Source organism: Phocoena phocoena, chromosome 4, assembly GCF_963924675.1.
Source record: "Phocoena phocoena chromosome 4, mPhoPho1.1, whole genome shotgun sequence".
Taxonomy (NCBI): domain Eukaryota; kingdom Metazoa; phylum Chordata; class Mammalia; order Artiodactyla; family Phocoenidae; genus Phocoena; species Phocoena phocoena.
The window spans coordinates 80,540,795-80,560,939 of record NC_089222.1 but is presented as its reverse complement, the minus strand read 5'-3'; the positions used below and the strand labels follow the sequence as shown (position 1 = coordinate 80,560,939).

General features: G+C 36.2%; 1 protein-coding gene across 1 annotated transcript in view; it reads left to right on the top strand.

The window, feature by feature from the left end:
* Nucleotides 1-20,145, top strand: part of CFAP91 (cilia and flagella associated protein 91) — a 137,642-nt gene that overhangs the window by 11,758 nt on the left and 105,739 nt on the right. The window contains exons 2-6 of the mRNA XM_065875857.1: nucleotides 1,739-1,815; nucleotides 2,301-2,458; nucleotides 3,432-3,515; nucleotides 4,609-4,665; nucleotides 18,563-18,744. Coding sequence (XP_065731929.1) covers nucleotides 1,739-1,815; nucleotides 2,301-2,458; nucleotides 3,432-3,515; nucleotides 4,609-4,665; nucleotides 18,563-18,744 — 558 coding nt within the window. The remainder of the gene's footprint in view (nucleotides 1-1,738; nucleotides 1,816-2,300; nucleotides 2,459-3,431; nucleotides 3,516-4,608; nucleotides 4,666-18,562; nucleotides 18,745-20,145) is intronic.

The window sequence follows — 20,145 nt, the reverse complement described above, 5'->3', positions numbered from 1 at the left end:
TACCTTTTTTTCCCATCATACCCAGTTACATGGAGATCTTTATTGCAGCTTTGGTTGTATAGCAGTTCTTCTGCCAGTTTCCAGTTAGTTTTCATTGAGAACTGTCCCACATGTAGATATTTTTTGATGTGTTTATGGGGGGAGATGAGCTCCATGTCCTCCTACTCCACCATTTTGATCACCTCAGTTGCTGACTTCTTGAAGCCTTGGTTTCCTTTTCTATAAAATGGAGGCCTAGTGCCGACCTCATTGGGTTTTTTGAGGATTAAACGGAATATTGCACATAAAGCACTTAATAACTGTCTAGGAGTAAGCAAGTAATGACCTGGTGACTGCTGTTACTTGGGCATCTCAGAGGCCGCTCCACTGCCATTTGAGCACTGTTTTAGGCTATGTTGTAGAATGTGTAGTCACAAATCATAGAGTATTGTGTCATTATCTTTTATAGATGTAAAAATGTTCCTGTAGATATCATGTCTTCACACTCCTTATGGAAATAAGAGGAGAATGGTTTATTATTTATTATTCAGACTTAGGAGAAATGTGGGTTAAATTAATTTCAGTTGACCAGCACGATTGCAACCACTGACCCAGTGATACCGAGTTGAGAAGTGATGGAAACTGGACTGATTAGGAATGAAGAGACCACATTTTATGGCCTCAAATTATAGGCTACTGAATTTGAAGACAGAATGAATGCACCTGTTTAAACAGAAGAAAGACTATAGCTTCAACATCTCTGATATACTGGAAATAGTATAGGACAAAGTGAAATTTCTACATACTCTTATTTTAAAATGATTTAAAAGAAATCACTGGGTCAGTGGTTGCAGTTGTGCTGTTCGTCTGCAACTGGGTAACTGAGGAGTCATTAGGTTCTGGAAATTGACTTACATCATCTAAATTCAAAAGAGATTTATTTCTAAATCACAATACCAATTTAATAATTTCTGTGGAGAAATATATGTCACCAAGATGTCTAGACTAGTTGGTCAGGGTATTTGTTTCTCAAGAGATGTCTACTTGATAAATCAAGTCTGTATCTGAAGGTTGCTTGTGAACTTAATATCAAATTGTTTGATTTTAAGGGATAGTATAATCAGTCATGAATATTCTTTGTCACTTTAGAGATATATCTAACAAACCCATACTTATAGCAGCAGGGCAATCTTTTTTGAACTGGGAGAAATAACTTAGTCCCATCTTAAGAGGTGAATTCTAAAAATAGCTGATCTTCTTTATCTCTGATTAGAGAATGACGTTTTCCTACCCTGTCTCCCAGTTATGGGTGATACACTGTTAAGAGTTTGTATCTCTCCTGTGAACTGAATATAGGAGATAGTGCCCAAAGTTATTGTTTCTTTCCCTTGGAAATGAGTGTTGTGTGTATATACATGGTCTTTCTTCTTGCAGTATTTCCAGGACTCTCCAGACCCAGAAGGTGGTTTGTTCGTAGGAGAGAAGAGAGCCTATTTAGGCTATGGTGCTTGAAAACATGTTCAGCCTTCTTTTTGCATTCTGATTCTATTAACTGACTTTGGAATACACAGAAAATAAATGCATCTCGTAGACCCTCACTGGTGGTAGAGTAATAAGGCTATGAGCTTCTGCAGAGCTAGGCAATATCTAAGTTTTCTAATTTGTTTTCCAATTAAGAAATTATAGTTCTTTACTATTATTCTCTGCCTAGGAGTAGATATGTTCTATTCCTTATACTACCTTATTGTTTATTTCACAGATCCATTGTTTATCATGTCAAGTGAGAAAGACCACAACCAAGCAAATATTCAGGCCACCCTGATTCGAAGCAGACTGGTAGGTCTTACTCATCCACTAAGGTAGCCTAATGGACCTAACTGCGCTGATCAGATTGACTAATCACCAAATCTCCACTGGATTTTATATTCTGCAGAGATTACTTTGCCACGATTACCAGGGGACAAAGTATCTTAATACTTGTGGCCCAGTGTGAGGATTAACTAACTAATAGTGAATAAAGGTCCCATTATAACCTAAGTTATTTCAATGAGAAAAGTAATATATGCCTGTGTTGAAAGAGTTCAAATAGTACAAAAGCTTATATGGTATAAAGTAACTGCTACCCTTAGCCCTCTTCACATAATCATCCATTAGCATCAGTTTCTTGAGTACCCTTCTAGAGATAGTCTATGCATATACCAATAGCCGATGTCATATACACTGTTTTGTGCCTTTAAAAAGTTTGCAGTAGTAAAATACTTCAGAAAATCTGATGATATAATTTTGTCCTTTTTTCCCCTGCCTTCCTGTCCTAACATTAGAGAAGGGTTCCCAGGTATAGAACCATGTTCAGTAGCCTGTTTCATTATCCAAGATATTCTGTATATTGGAGCAAGGCAGATCCTGTTCCATCATTCATCAGTCGGGACTGGAAGGGACATGAGGAGAGACACAAAGAAGCCCTCCGGAAACTTGCTGTGTAAGTGTCAGGTAGCTTCAGCTGCTACTCATGTTTTTAATGAATGCATTTTTCTTCTTAAAAATTTTATTTATTCATTCTGTATTATTTTAAAATATACAGGCACTTCCCTGGTTGTCCAGTGGTTAAGACTTCGCCTTCCAATGCAGGGGGTGCAGGTTCAATCCCTGGTCAGGGAACTAAGATCCCACATGCTTTGTGGCTAAAAAACCAAAACATAAAACAGAAGCAATATTGTAACAAATTCAATAAAGACTTTAAAAATGGTCCACATCAAAAAAAAAAATCTTTAAAAAAAAATGTACAGTTGTGATGTTATACCTAGACCAATTGAGCTCAAATTCTCTTTCTTAAGCCCTTTGACCAGAACAAGCCTGATTCAGGAGCAATGGTTATAGGTTTATTGGTTAGTAGATGTTCTCCAAAGGTTGGAGTGCATATGTATATTAAGTGATAACTTAATAGTAGAAGTGAATGCGTTTGTTGTTTCTTTGATTCATCTTAGAAATTGCAAGTGTACTTTTCTGCTAGTATCCAAATACACTTTTTGGACACTTGCAGCCAAGGCACCTTCAGAGACAGATCTCTTGAATTGCTTATTCTTTTAAGGAATATTTACAAATTCATACCTAGTAAATTTCTTTTAAAATGCTACCTTACAGCCTAGACATAAAACTTCATTTTTTAAAGTTTTGTAATTCTCATGTGCTATTAACTAAAAGTGAGTGGTTTCGTATGTGAGATTTCATAAGTCTACTCATTTATTAGCTTTCAGTTCCACTTGTTGGCTCCTGGTTTCCTGGCTCAGGGAAAGTAACTATTCTAGTCTGAGATGTAGAACAGTAAGATGCATGTTATAGAAGACTTTGCTTTCAGTATGAGCTACCCTGTGTATTCCCTACTTTATAGACATATAAATATGAATTGGAAATTATATGTTAGACTTGAATAATGTTTTCCTGCTTCGTTTTAGAACTGACACTTCTTTTCCGATGCCTAAAGAAGTTTATGAAGATCCCGATGTTACTGGAAAGAATCGCTATAAATATTTTGAAAGGTAGAAAATAGTTACTGTGAATGTGAGCCCTAGTATTGTTAGAGACCACTTTGTAATAATGATAGCAGCTCTCATTTTTAAGTGCATGCAGTGTGCCAGGCATCACTTTATAAGTGCTTTACATATAATATCAATTTTCAGAACAGAAATATAGGATAAGATATATTATCCCCATTTTACCAGTAAGGAAGCTGAGACCAAGAGAGGAGAAGTAAATTGCTCAAGGTCACATAAATTAGCAAGTGGTAGAGTTGGGGTTCCAACTAAGTCTGCCTGGCATAAGAGGTACTAATTGCAAATAAGAATGTATATTTGAGAACAAAATGAAGTTAGCAAATGAAGTGAGATAGAGCAAAGACACCATGACAGCCATAGTGCAGGGGAAAGTGTTAAAAGAGGGCAAATAGGTGAAATTTGCTATCTTTGTGTGAATGTTGCCAAAACCAACATCAAAAGATTCACTTTGTTTCATTTGTGAGTAATACTCATGTGATAATCATACACTCAGATCAGATTAAAATAAGATGAGGATTTCCCTATAGGTCCTGTCTGAGTTAGCAAAATAGTCTTGATGTTATATCTACATAAACTCATTTGAGAAAAGTAAACTTGTAGTCCACATTATGCTGATTTTTTCAGAGAAATGTTAAATTCTTAACATACTATACTCAATTCCTAGACTTTTGGGGGGAAACTTTTTAAAGTAAATCATTGGGAATTTCAGAATATCTCAGGGAACTTGAGAAGTTGCTGGGGACTAATGACCAGCTGAAGCCCAAGTATAAGGCAGTTTCTCAGAGTATGGCTTGTTTCCCATCTTCAGAGAACACACTGGGATGTTTATTAAAAATGCAGATTCACTGGCTCCACCTTGTATCTACTGAATCTCCTGGGCTAGACCTGGGAATTTGAATTTTAAACAAGAATCTTCCCTCTCCCCAGTGATTTTTGTGTATGCCAAAGTTTGAGAATTACTGATATATGAAGTATTCAAACTCACTGATTTCAAGGGACAAATATTAACAATGGAAGAAAGCTCAGAGAGCACACAATGCAAAAGTACCACACATTTGTGTTTTCCTTTCTCCCCCAGGCCTTTCCTTCCATTTTATCAACAGATGCCATTCAATGTTGTTTTTGCATCAACCAGGTAAGTAACCATTATTTTAAAACTTTTTTTCCGGTTTATTTTATTTATTATTTGCTTCCATATTTGTTTCCAGAGGATAGTTGACTAAATCAATATTTTAAACTTTGGATCACTAGCCATTAGAAGGTCTTCTAGTGGGTCATGAGCAGCATTTTAAAAAACAAAATAGAATAGAAAATAACCAAGAGCATCAGACATATTGAGGGTAGGTTTTTTTGTTTTTTTGGGTTTTTTTTTTGCGGTACGCAGGCCTCTCACTGTTGTGGCCTCTCCCGTTGCGGAGCACAGGCTCTGGACGCATAGGCCCAGTGGCCATGGCTCACGGGCCCAGCCGCTCCACGGCATGTGGGATCTTCCCAGACCGGGGCACGAATCCGTGTCCCCTGCATCAGCAGGCGGACTCTCAACCACTGCGCCACCAGGGAAGCCTGAGGGTAGTTGTTTTTTGCTTATAACTTTTGTTTTGAATAGATACATACATATGCTCATCTAATTTTTGCTATACACTTTCCCATGTCTATATAACTTAAAATTTCTATAGGAGAAAAAAATCCAAGGTATTCTTGAAATGAAATGGAAAAGAACCCTTCTTTAAGGTCTCAGATTTCTGGATAGAAAGTTAGATAGGGCTTAACTTTCAAACATGCATTTAAAGGATATGATTACTCTTAATGATATAGCATCTTATGAATAGGATATATGTTATCAAAGGTCTGTAATCCTCAATGTAAGTGTCAATTATTATTATTATTTTTTTTAACATCTTTATTGGGGTATAATTACTTTACAATGGTGTGTTAGTTTCTGCTTTATAACAAAGTGAATCAGTTATACATATACATATGTTCCCATATCTCTTCCCTCTTGCGTCTCCCTCCCTCCCACCCTCCCTATCCCACCCCTCTAGGCGGTCACAAAGCACCGAGCCGATATCCCTGTGCCATGCGGCTGCTTCCCACTAGCTATCTACCTTACGTTTGGTAGTGTATATATGTCCATGCCTCTCTCTCGCCCTGTCACAGCTCACCCTTCCCCCTCCCCATATCCTCAAGTCTGTTCTCCAGTAGGTCTGTGTCTTTATTCCTGTCTTACCCCTAGGTTCTTCATGACATTTTTTTCCCCTTAAATTCCATATATATGTGTTAGCATATGGTATTTGTCTTTCTCTTTCTGACTTACTTCACTCTGTATGACAGACTCTAGGTCTGTCCACCTCATTACAAATAGTTCAATTTCGTTTTTTTTATGGCTGAGTAATATTCCATTGTATATATGTGTCACATCTTCTTTATCCATTCATCCGATGATGGGCATTTAGGTTGTTTCCATCTCTGGGCTATTGTAAATAGAGCTGCAATGAACATTTTGGTACATGACTCTTTTTGAATTTTCATTTTCTCAGGGTATATGCCCAGTAGTGGGATTGCTGGGTCATATGGTAGTTCTATTTGTAGTTCTTTAAGGAACCTCCATACTGTTCTCCATAGTGGCTGAACCAATTCACATTCCCACCAGCAGTGCAAGAGTGTTCCCTTTTCTCCACACCCTCTCCACCATTTATTGTTTCTAGATTTTTTGATGATGGCCATTCTGACTGGTGTGAGATGATGATATCTCATTGTAGTTTTGATTTGCATTTCTCTAATGATTAATGATGTTGAGCATTCTTTCATATGTTTGTTGGCAGTCTGTATATCTTCTTTGGAGAAATGTCTATTTAGGTCTTCTGCCCATTTTTGGATTGGGTTGTTTGTTTTTCTGTTATTGAGCTTCATGAGCTGCTTGTAAATTTTGGAAATTAATCCTTTGTCAGTTGCTTCATTTGCAAATATTTTCTCCCATTCTGAGGGTTGTCTTTTGGTCTTGTTTATGGTTTCCTTTGCTGTGCAAAAGCTTTGAAGTTTCATTAGGTCCCATTTGTTTATTTTTGTTTTTATTTCCATTTCTCTAGGAGGTGGGTCAAAAAGGATCTTGCTGTGATTTATGTCATAGAGTGTTCTGCCTATGTTTTCCTCTAAGAAACTATCAAACTCTTAGAGGAGAACATAGGCAGAACACTCTATGACATAAGTGCCAATTATGATCCCAGTTCCCCTCTAATTTTTTAAGACTGTATATGGATACCTTTGGCTCTTACATGGATGGAGGAAAGATCCTCTGCTGTCCTTCTAGACAGAGCAACTTTGTGTATTGTCACTTTACCTGGGGACAACTGCAGACTTGTTTTCTGTGAAATGCTTTGTATGAGCAAAAGAGAAGCTATAAGACAGGTATCTCCCTATAGATACTTTTGGTAATTCTTTAAAAGCAGGCTCACTGGATCTCCTGCTTTGGAGGTCATAATCACATTAGGTCTAAAAATTGTTCAGTTGATTGTGGGGAGTTCTCAGGTCTACAGTGATGAACACTGGGCCCCTCCACTCCTTCCTAACTAATTGTGACGTAAGGGATAAAGATTTCCTTTGAGAGTTAAAGCACGACAGTTGACATTCTAGAAAGTTTCTTTCTCTCTCAGAAGTTTTAAAGAATGAATCAGTAACCGTCTGTGAAGTCAACTCTGGAATTCTGGCAGCGTTGAGTTTCTGAGTGGTGAGGATAATTCTGACTTATGTTAGCAAGTATGGGCTTGTCTGGGGACAGCTGGCCTTCTCCAGCCACACCCTTTCCATGGCTAGCTGTTGGAGCCTTTACTTTGGACTCTATGTAAGCATCTTGGTGAAGAGGATAAAAAGTAATATTTTTAAAATGTTCAATAGTGGTTTCCAGTTCCACATATAAGGTGCTTGGAAGTTGCTATTAACTGAAGATTTTAAAAACAGGCAAATACAGGGAGTAATAGCTACCCAGAACAGAGATTCATGGGTAGAAACTGCCCTGAGAACCATTCCTAGGTAGGAAAACCTGAACTATAATTGACAAGTTGCCGGAGATTCAGTGTGGAAAACTCTGAGAATGAAAAACTCCAGGAGGACCCAGTCATGGGGGCTCCCACAATTTTGTGATTTACCTCCAGGAACTCAACCAGGTTCTCACAGTAAATATTGGAGAAAAATCCCCCCATGCTTCTGGCAGGAGGAGGGAAAACGGAACCACTTTGAAATATGCTAGAGCACTCTGTTCTTAACAAGGCCAGCTGTCAGGAGAAACTAGTGAACCAGAGCCTAACCTGCTGGGGTATTATCAGAGCCTAACTGAGAGGGGAAGGAAATACCCAACTTCAGTCCCCTTTTGCCATCCTGCCCCACCTAAGGGAGAAGAAAAACTGAAAAACACTTATGAAGCTCATAGTCCAGATGCATAGGCTCACTGAAAGAAAGACCTAATATATGAAAATAGAATGCTTTCCCCTCCCCCCACACCTTACCACCAAATTACTAAAGACCTATTTACAGTTTTTCTTACTCAGTACATCATGTGTAGCTGTAAGAAAAAAAATTACAAGGCACACTGAAAGGCAAAACCACAATTTGAAGAGACAGCATAAGCATCAGAACCAGACATGGCAGGGATGTTGGAATTATCAGAAAAGGAATTTAAAACAACTGTGATGAACATGCTAAGGGCTCTGATGAGTGAAATAGACTTCAAGCAAGATCAAATAGGCAATGTAAGCAAAGAGATGGAAATTCTAAGGAAGAACTAAAAAAATAAAATGCTAGAGATCAAAAACACTGAAACAGAAATGAAGAATTCCTTTGATAGGCTTGTTAATAGACTGGACATAGCTGAGGAAAGAATTTGTGATCTAGAGGATATCCATACAAACTTCTAAAATTGAAAAGCAGAGAGAACAAAGACTGAGAAAAACAGAATATCCAAAACCTGTGGACAAATATAAAGGTATAGCATACGTATAATGGGAGTACCAGAAGGAGAAGAAAGAAAGGAACAGAAGAAATATTTGAAACAATAATGACTGAAAATTTATCCAAATTAATGTCAGATATCAAACTACAGAGTCAGGAAGCTCAGAACATCAAGCAGAATAAATGTCAAAAAAGCTACACCAAGGCATATTATATTCAAACTAAAGAAAATCAGAGATAAAGAATAAATTCTGACAGAAGGCAGAGTACAAAATTACCTCACCTATAGAGGAGCAAAAATAAGAATTACATCTGACTTCTCAGAAACCATGCAAGCAAGAAGAGAGAGAAGTGAAAATTTAAAGTGTTGAGAGAAAAAAAATCAACCTAGAATTCTGTATCCTGCAAAATTATCCTTCAGAAATGAAAGCAAAATAAAGACCTTCTCAGACAAACAAAAATTGAGGGAATCTTGCCATTTGTTGCAAGAAATATTAGAAGTTCTTTAGAGAGAAGGGAAATAATATAGGTCAGAAACTTGGATCTACATAAAGAAAAGAAGGGCATCAAAGACAGAATAAATGAAGGTGAAATAAAAACTTTTATTTTTTAACAGTTTATTCAAAATAATAAGACCACCAGGGCAGAAATAGAGACACAGATGTAGAAAATGGATGTGTGGACACAGGGGGGAAGGGGAGGGTAGGATGAATTGGGAGATTAGGTTTGACATAAATACACTGCCATATGTAAAACAGATAGCTAGTGGGAACCTGCAGTATAGTACAGGGAGCTCAGCTCAGTGTTCTGTGATGACCTAGATGGGCGGCATGGGGGGAGGTGGGAGGGAGGTCCAGGAGGGAGGTCCAAGAGGGAGGGGATATATGTATACACATAGCTGATTCACTTTGTTGTACAGCAGAAACTAACACAACATTGTAAAGCAATTATACTCCAATTAAAAAAAAAGGAAGACAATGGAAGACAAATGGTGGGCAGTTTGTTTTTCCTCTTTGACTAATTATTAAAGGAGCCCATTCAGAAAAAAAATTAATAATAATAAGAGCAACAATGTATTTGTTATGCTCATGAATATATCATGTATATGCTTATATATAAGTGAAATGAATGACAGCAGTAATAAAAGATGAAAGGGAGGAATGAGGATTATTTTGTTATTATAAGGTACTTACACTGCTTGAGAAGTGATATAGTGTTATTTAAAAGTGGACTTGGATTAGTTGTAAATGTATATTGTAAACTCTGGGACAATCACTAAAAAAGTAAAAAATAAAGGGAAGTATAACTGATATGCTAATAAAGAAGAGAAAATGGAATCATATAAAACGTGGTTAAAACTACAAAAAGACAGAAAAAGGGTGGAAGATAAAATAGGAACAAAGAACAAGTGCAACAAATAGATATGGTAGATATTAATCCAACTATCAATAATCACTTTGGCCATCAGGGGTCTAAATGAACCAATTAAAAGACAGCTATTGTTAAAGTGGATCAAAAAACAAGAACCAATTATATGTTGTCAATAAAAAACCTACTTTAAGTATAAAGACACATATAGATTAAAAGTAAATGGATAGATTAGAACAGAATAGAGAGCCCAGAAAAAAACTCATGTGTTTATGGTCAGTTAATCTATGACAAAGGAGGCAAGAATATACAATGTAGAAAAGACAGCCTCTTCAATAAGTGGTGCTGGGAATACTGGACAGCTACATGTAAAAGAATGAAATCAGAACATTCTCCAACACCATATACGAAAATAAACTCATAGACCTAAATATAAGACCTGAAGCCATAAAACTCCTAGAAGAAAACATAGGAAGAACACTCTTTTACATAAATTGTAGCAATATTTTTTTGGAGCAGTCTCCTAAAGCAAAGGAAATAAAAGCAAAAATAAACAAATGGGACCTAATTAAACTTAAAAGCTTTTGCACAGCAAGGAAAACCATCAACAAAATGAAAAGATAGCCTACTGAATGGGAGAAAATATTTGCAAATGATATGACTGATAAGGGGTTAAGATCCAAAATATATAAACAGCCCATACAACTCAACATCAAAAAAACCCAAGCAACCCAATTAAAAATGTGCAAAAGACCTGAATGTCTATTTCTCCAAAGAGGACATGCAGATGGTCAACATGAACGTGAAAAGATGTTCAACATTGCTAATCATCAGGAAAATGCAAATCAAAACCACGATGAGATATTATCTCATACCTGTCAGAATGGCTATCATCAAAAAGAACACAAATAACAAACGTTAGCAAAGTGGAGAAAAGGGAACCCTCCTACACTGTTAGTGGGAATGTAAATTGGTGCAGCCACTGTGGAAAACAGTAGGGAGGTTTCTCAAAAAACTAAAAATAGAACCACCTTATGACTCAGCAATTCCACTCCTGGGTATATATCCGAAAAAACCAAAATCACTATTTTGAAAAGATACATGCACCCCAATGTTTATAGCAGCATTGCTTACAATTGCCAAAATATGGAAGCAATTCAAGCATCCATCAACAGATGAATGGATAAAGAAAATGTGGTGTGTGTATATATATATATATATACACATACATACACATACACAATGGAATACTACTCAGCCATAAAAAAGAATGAAAATTACCACTTGCAACAACATGCATGGACTTGGAGGGTATTATCCTAAGTGAAGTTAGTCAGACAGAGAAAGAGAAATACTGTATGATATCACTTATGTGTGGAATCTAAAAAATACAACAAACTAGTCAATATAAGAAAAAAGAAACAGACTCACAGATATAGAGACCAAGCTAGTGGTTACCAGTGGGGAGAAGGAAAGGGGGAGGGGCAATATAGGAATAAGGGATTAAGAGGTATAAACCATTATGTATAAAATAAGCTACAAGTATATATTGTACAACACGGAATATAGCCAATATTTTATAATAACTATAAATGGAGTATAACCTTTAAAATTTGTGAAATACTGTATAGTACACCTGTAACATATAATATTACACATCAACCACACTTCAATTAAAAAATGTAAAAAGAAAGAACAGAAGTAAATGGATAGAGAAAACTATAGCATGCTAACACTGAAAGAAAGCAAGAGTAGCTATAATAATTTCAGACAGAGCAGACTTCAAAGCAAGGAAAATTATCAGGGATAAAGAGAGGCATTACATAATGATACAGAGGTCAGTTCACCAAGAAGACATAATAATCCTTAATGTATATGTGCCTGATGACAGTGTGAAACTACATGTGGCAAAAAGTAATAGAATTACAAGGAGAAGTAGATGAATCCACTATCACCTCCTGTTGGAAATGGATACATCTAGCAGACAGAAAATCAGTAAGGCCCTAGTTGAACTTAACAATGCCATTAATCAGTTGTATATAATTGGTATCTATAGACTACTTATTCAACAACAGCAGAATACACATTCTTCTCAAGTTCACATGAAACATTCACCAAGATAGCCACATTCTGGGCCATAAAACACACTTTAATAAATGTAAAAGCATAGAAATAATACAATGTCTGCTCTCAGACCATAGTGGTATTAAACTGGAAATTAAGAACAGAGAGAGAACTGAAAATCCCCAAATATATGGATATTAAACAATATATTTCTAAATAACATATGGATCAAAAAAGATATATCATGGGAAATTTTAAAATATTTTAAACTAAATGAAAATGACAATATAAATTATAAAAATTTGTGCAATGCAATGGAAGCAGTGCTTAGTGGGAAATTTATAGCATTGAATGCATGTATTACAAAAGAAGAAAGATCTAAATCAATCATCTAAGCTTCCACCTTGAGAAACTAGAAAAAGAAGAGCAAATTATATCCAAAGCAAGCAGAAGAAAAGCAGTAATAAGAATTAGAGCATAAATCAATGGAATTTTTTTTCAAGTGTATGGAGAGTATACGCCATGTACTTTCTTAAAAATTTTTATTTATTTATTTTGGTTGTGCCGGGTCTTAGTTGCAGCTTGTGGGCTCCTTAGTTGCAGCTCATGGGCTCCTTTAGTTGCGGCATGTGTGCTCCTTAGTTACTTCTTGCAGGGTCCTTAGTTATGGCATGCGAACTCTTAGTTGTGGCATGCATGTGGAATCTAGTTCCCTGACCAGGGATCAGACCTACATCCCCTGCATTGGGAGGTGGATTCTCAACCACTGTGCCACCAGGGAAGTCCCATAAATCAACAGAATTGATCAAGGAAATTGATAGAGAAAATAAGTGAAACCACAAATTTCCTTGAAAAGATCACTAAAACTGATAAGCCTCAAGTGAGGCTAACTAAGAAAAAAAGAGAGGACACAAGTTATTAATATCAGATATGAAAAAGGATGCCCTTTTCAGAAATGAAAAAGGGTCACTGCAGATCCCATGGCATTAAAAAGATAATTAAGGAATACTGTGAATAACTCTATGCCTACAAATTTGATATTCTAGATGAAAAGGACTAATTACTTGAAAGGCAATTTGCCAGAACTCACACAAGAAGAAACAGAAAATCTGAAAAGGCCTATGTTATTATTAACAAATTTTTGAATCAGTAATTAATAACTTTCTAAAACATAAAGCACCAGGCCCAGATGGGTCTGCTGGTGAATTCTACCAAACTTTTAAGGAAGAAGTTATACCATTCTTTGCAGTCTCTTTCAGATAATAGAAGCTAACTCATTCTTTGAGGCCAGCATTACTCTAATACCAAAACCAGGCAAAGACATTAAAAGAAAACTACAAACCAACATCTCTCATGAATGTAGGCATGAAAATCCTCAACAAAATATTAACAAATCAAATCCAACAATGTATGAAAAGAGTTATACACCACAACAAAGTGGGATTTATCCCAGGTATGCAAGGCTGATTCTGCATTTGAAAATCACTTAATATTATGCATCACATCAACAGGCTGAAAAAGAAAAATCACATGATCATATTACTAGAGGCCAGAAAAAGTATTTGACAATATCCAATACTCATTCATGATTAAAACTCTCAGTTAACTTGGATTAGAAAGGAATGTCCTCAACTTTATAAAGAATGTGTACCAAAAACTTACATCACACTTAATGGTGAGAAACTCAAAGCTTTTCCACTAAGATCAGGAAAAAGGCAAGGATGTCCCCTCTCATCACTCCCTTTCAATATCATACTGGAAGTCCTAGCTAATTCAATAAGACAAGAAGAAGAAATAAAAGGTATATAGTTTGGCTTCCCTGGTGGCGCAGTGGTTGAGAGCCCACCTGCAGATGCAGGGGACACAGGTTCGTGCCCTGGTCCGGGAAGATCCCACATGCCGCGGAGCGGCTGAGCCCGTGAGTCATGACTGCTGAGCCTGCGCGTATGGGAGAGGCCACAACAGTGAGAGGCCTGCATACCGCAAAAAAAAAAAAAAAGGTATACAGTTTGGAAAGGAAGAAATAAAACTGTCTTTTAGCAGGAGACATATTCATCTATGTAGAAAATCTAAAAGAAATTACTGAAAAAAAAAGAAAACCTCTCCTGGAACTAATAAGTGATTATAGCAAGGTTGTAGGATATAAGGTTAGTATACAAAAGTCAGCTGCTTTCCTATATACCTATATAGAACAAGGGGAATTTGAAATATAAAACACAGTGCCATTTACATTAGCATCAACAAATGAAATACTTAAATATAAATTTAATAAAATATACACAAGATCTATTTGAGGAAAACTGCAAAACTTTGATGAAAGAAATCAAAGAACAACTAAATAAATGAAGAAATATTCCATGTTCATGGATAGGAAGACTCAATAGTGCAATATGTCAGTTCTTCCCAATTTGATTTACAGAGTCCATGTAATCTCAATCAAAATCCCTGCAAGTTATTTTGTGGATATTGACAAAGTGATTCTAAAGCTTATATGAAGAGGCAAAAAACTCAGAATAAGCAGCACAATATTGAAGGAGAAGAACAAAGTTGGAGGACTGACATGACCTGACTTCAAGACCTACTGTAAAACTTTCATAATCATGAAAGTGTGGTATTATGGAAAGAATAGACAAATAGATGAATGAAATAGAATAGAGAGCCCAGAAATAGACCCACATAAATATAATCAACTAATCTTTGACAAAAAGAACAGACAATACAATGGAGTCTTTTTAAACAAATGATGCTGGAACAATTGGACATCTACATGCCAAAAAATGTATTTAGGCATAAGCCTTACACCCTTCACAAAATTAACTCAAAATGATCACAGACTTAAATGTAGGATACAAAAACATAAAACTCTTAAAAGATTACATAGGAAAAAACCTAGATGACCTTGGGTATGGTGATGACTTTTTAGATACAACACCAAAGTCATGATCCATTAAAGAAATAATGGAAAATCTGGACTTCATTGAAATTTAAAACTTCTGCTCTACAGAAGACAATATCAGTAGAATGAGAAGACAAGTCACAGACTAGGAGAAAATACTTGCAAAAGACATATCTGATAAAGGACTGTTATCCAAAATAATCAAAGAAGTCTGAAACTCAACAGTAAGAAAACAAAAAACCTGATTTTAAAAAAGGTCAAAGACCTTAACAAATACCTCACCAAAGAAGATATACAGATGGCAAATAAGGATATGAAAAGATGCTCCACATGATGTCATCAGGGAAATGCAAATTAAAATGAAATTCCGCTATACACCTGTTAGAATGGACAAAATCTGGAACACTAACACCACCAAATGTGGAGCAGCAGGACCTTTCATTTTTGGTGGGAATGCGGAATGCTATAGCCACTTCAGAAGACAGTCTGGCAGTTTCTTACAAGACTAAACATACTCTTACCATATGATTTGGCAATCCTGCTCCTTGGTATTTACCCAAAGAGGCTGAAAACTTATCTCTACAGAAGAACCTGCTCACAGATGTATATAGCAGTTTTATTCATAATTGCCAAAACTTGGAAGTAACCAAGATGTCCTTCAGTAGGTGAATGGATAAATAAACTATGGTACATTGAGACAGTATAATATTATTCAGCACTAAAAAGAAATGAGCTTATCAAGTCATGAAAAGACATGGAAGAATCTTAAATGCATAGAGTTAAGAGAAGGAAGCCAATCTGAAAAGGTTACATACTGTGTGATTCCAGCTATATGACATTCTGGAAAAGGCAAAACTATGGAGATTATAAAAAGATCATTGGTTGCCAGGGGGTTGGGGGGAATGGGGAAAGGATGAACAGGAGCACAGAGGATTTTAAGGGTAGGGGAAATACTCTGTATGTTACTGTAATGATGGATACATGTTATTATACATGTATACATAGATATATAAGGATTTGTCCATACCCATATAATGTACAACACCAAGAGTGAACCTTAATGTAAACTGTGGACTTTGGGAGACTGTGAAGTGTCAGTGGAGGTTCATCAATTGTAACAAAGCTACCACTCTGGTGAGTCATGTTGATAATGTGTTGGGCTATGCATGTGTGGGGCAGGGAGTATATGGGAAGTTTCTGTACCTCCTTCTCAATGTTGCTATGAACCTAAGATTGCTCTAAAAAATTGCCTTTAAAAAATACAGACATTCAATAGAGTTCATAATAACAAAACAAGATTTGCTAGCTTTGTGAAGCTCCTCTTTGTGTGCAGTTCACTTGGGGCTGGAAGGGAAAATCTAGAAGACTGTAGGTTTGGCAGACAGTACATGTTCCTGGTAGTGGCCCGTAGTAGAGGAGGAGGGGCCTGGATGGAGGGAATAGAGCAGCAGTGGCTTCTGTAAAGATACCAAAGCCAGACTAAGTAAGGCTGAGGATGGGATCCAGGACAAGGCAGGGCTCAAGCCAAGTAGGAAGCAGATATGGAGTCTTTCTGGCATTGGGTCCCGATCGAGGCTGGGCAGAGGTGGGAAAGAGATTTTTACTCTTTCTTATTCACATTTTGCTCTCCTCTAAAACCAACGGAAATGGAGAGAAAAAGAATAGGTTGGAGAAAAATAACAGGTTGGTTGGGAAAGAAACTGTACTATTAAGTTGCATAGGACTTTTGTCAAAGTAGCATTCCTCCTTTGCATCCTATCCTCAGACCCACCTAGAAGGGTCCCAAGTCAGCAGAAAGCTTAGTCAGAGGGATTCCTCAGGCTTTACCATAATCCTAGAACATTTGATCAGATGGGTCAAATGTGAAATTATTTAATTTAGAAAACAATAATTTATTCTCTTGATTCAAGCTTACGGTGTTATAATATTCACATGATCTGTGATGATAAAGCTAATTTGAAGTTATTTCCTCAAGTAGAATTTTTATAGTAGCATACTTTCTGCTGAAAACTTAAGAAACTATACGTACGTACTTATATTGTCTACATGTGTTAGAAATTAATAGCAACTGCTGAAAAATGATTTCAATGCCTGTTAGAATTCAGCATTAAAAACAATTTAAAGTACTGTTCCATCACAGGTCGAAATGCCAAATAGACACTTCTTTCTAATTGGCTTGAAATGCATTTTTCTTTGAGTTAAGCTTTACATGCTGTGCTCATGTATAAGCACCTCCCCTTGCCTTTGACTTTTTCATAATGGAAATCTCTCTCTTTTTTTCCATTATTTATTGTTTGTGTAATTTAACCAGTTCTTCAAAATGATATATTATAAATGGAAATGGTTGTATATTTTTTTCTTATTTTATAAGTAGTATATATACAGGTTAAAAAAAAGTTAGAAAATTCGGAAGACTATAAACATGAAAAAAATTCTCTCTATAACCCTACTATCCAGAAATAATTGCTTTTATTATTGTGTATCCATCTAGGCATTTTTATGTGCCTAATAACACAGTCTTTAAAAACATAAAAATGTATTCCTAATGTACATACTGCTTTATAGTGTTCTTTTTTCTACTTTACTTTGGATCATAGACATTTTTGTTCATTCATAAATGTAGATTACATTGTAACTTTTAATAGCTGGATAAATTCCATTATGGATGTGCCATTTTTTAAAAAACAATTTTTCTACTGATGGTGATTAAGTTTGTAATATATTTTTTTAAAGAGTCACATGAGTAGATTGGGAAGGGTTTCCATGGAGTGTTGTTTAGTCAAAAAAGCAAGATGCAAAAACATATTTATAGTATGATTTCACGTTAGTCAAATGATAAAATAACACTATATTTGTGTCAGTGTAGAAAATAAGTGTGCCAAAAAATATGGAAGATATAATTCAAGGATACAACTGAGATACATACCCTAGATATTGGGTATATAGAGAAGGTACTGCTACAAGTGGATAAGGAAGAAAAAGGATTGAGGGATGCAAACTCAAAAGCACAAGAAAACACTGCACTAAAACATTAAACCATATGTGCTGTCATACTTATTGTTTAAGAAATTATGTGTAAGGGTGGGCATATGTTTAAGTGAATTAAAAAGTTTTTTTGTATCTAAAAATAGACAGAATGAAAAAAACAAGGGTGAAAATAATGGGTCCAAGGTTGATGCCTAATGACTCCAGGTATAACCATGTTTTAAAAATAAAATTGGCCATTAAAAAAAGTTTTTTACTCTTATGAGACTTTATAAACATGTCTGCATATATCTTTGCACACTCATTGAATTATTTCCTACAATAAATTCCTAGGAGTACAATTGCTGGGGCAAAAGGGTATTTTAAGGGTTTGATATATATTGATAAGTTACCTGTTAGGTTGCACCTATTTGTATTTCCATCAATAGTTTATGAGAATGTCTGTTTCTTCACAACTTCATTGATGCTAGGTACTTTCACACTTTTAAATCATTGCTTATGTTATATAATAAAATAGCATCTTGCTGTTTTAATTTACTTCTCTTAGATTACTAGTTATGTTCATTATCTTTTCATATGATTGTTAGAAGTTTTACTTTTTGTTTTCTGGACTGTCCTTTACCCATTTCTCTGTGGCTATTTAACTGTCTTATTGATTCACAAGGGCATTTTATATAGAAAGACTGTTTAACTCTTTATCACATATGTTTCAAAGCCTATTGATAGGTATAAAGTGATTGTATCAGGTTTTAATTTTTAAAATGATTTCCTCTTTTAGGGCAGAGCCATATACTTTTCCTCCTCCTTCCACTAAGTACCTCCCCATTCCTTCAAAGTATACTGTGGGCACTCAGACTGATTATCGCGATGCCGAAGTTCAAACAGACCCGTATTCTCCAGAATACATAGTATGTCAGGATTCCATCCCTGAACTGCTGACCCTGGCTACTCTCACTTGGGGTGAGTTGGTAATTCTTTTGAATATTTGCAGATGACAGTCCTGATAACCACACGTGCTATTGAGTTCTTGGAAATGACACACATAGAGGCAACTGTGGTTTAAAGTATTGCTATTTAAAGCGTCTTGCTCAGTAGAGCTACTTCATAGACTCATACATTTTCTGATAAATTTGTTCAAAGGTATTTACGCCCTTTTCACTGTAAGGAGGCTTATTGTTCTTTTCCCCTGAAGCTGAAGTTATATTTCGGCTTAATTTTGTGGTTACTTTACTGACGACTCCCCTCCCTCTTCTCACTGTTTCTCCCAGTGAATCAGTTCTTTTTCACTGAGGCATTCATACTCCTTCTTTACACATAAACCTTTCTTGAGTGTATAATACTGAATGCCTATTCCAACATATGTAATAATATTATCTTTCTTTGCTAAACTATCTTGCAATTTATCAAGGCTCTCTTATATACTTTATTTGATGATTTGGATGATTTCTTTTGATATTATCTCTGAAATGCTAATATCTTCCAGGCTCAGAAATTCACTCTCAGAGTATAGAAATTCACTCCGGTCTAGGCCCTTATTATGTGAAACTATAAAAATTAATAAGAGAAGGGACCTTTAGAAACTATTAGGCATTAGCTTATTGAACTCACTTGATTGTAGCTGGGAAACTGAGAACCAGAGAGGCTGACTCCTCTAAGGTCATGGAGATAGTTGGTACACTGTAATGATTTTTATTAAAACGAGATTACTTTTGTTTCCCCAATGTAATTAATTGCTGTGATCAATTCTGCGTCACAGGCAAAGAAGATGTTCATATCTGAGTTCTAGTTTTGATTCTTGTTTCCTGGCCCACTTTATGAATCCAGATTAAGCATTCTTGACACCCACACTTTAAACCAGAGGCTCTAATTTTAGGCCTAGATGACAGGTTAAAAGTATGCTGAAATCATAAAAGACATATTATAAAGATTAATAACCACACTTAAAAGCAAGGAAGAAAATTTCCATAGTCTAGAAGTGGAGACTTCTTCCTAAAAGAAAGAAATAGCTGGGAACCTGTGATGGTAAGCAGGGACTCTGAATGGTGGGGAGGAGATCTGAGTTACCTGCTTAAACTAAAGGAGACAGAAACTTTTCTCCTGCCCACAGATAGGATTGAAGCCCAGTGCCTGCCAGTCTAAGCCAAGTGCTCCTATCTGGGGCCTTGGGCTTTACCTCTTGGTGTGACAAGGGCTTAGCGTTGAGCTGCAGGAGGACCAGAACCAGGACATCTAAAACAAGAAATCCGGGCAGGGGCTCAGAAGTGCTTCACTTGGTAAAAGGCCTAATCTGGAGCCCTGCCACTGGCAGCTCTGGGGTTGAAGTATCAATAAAAACCTCCATGAGTTAGGCCTACCTCCTCA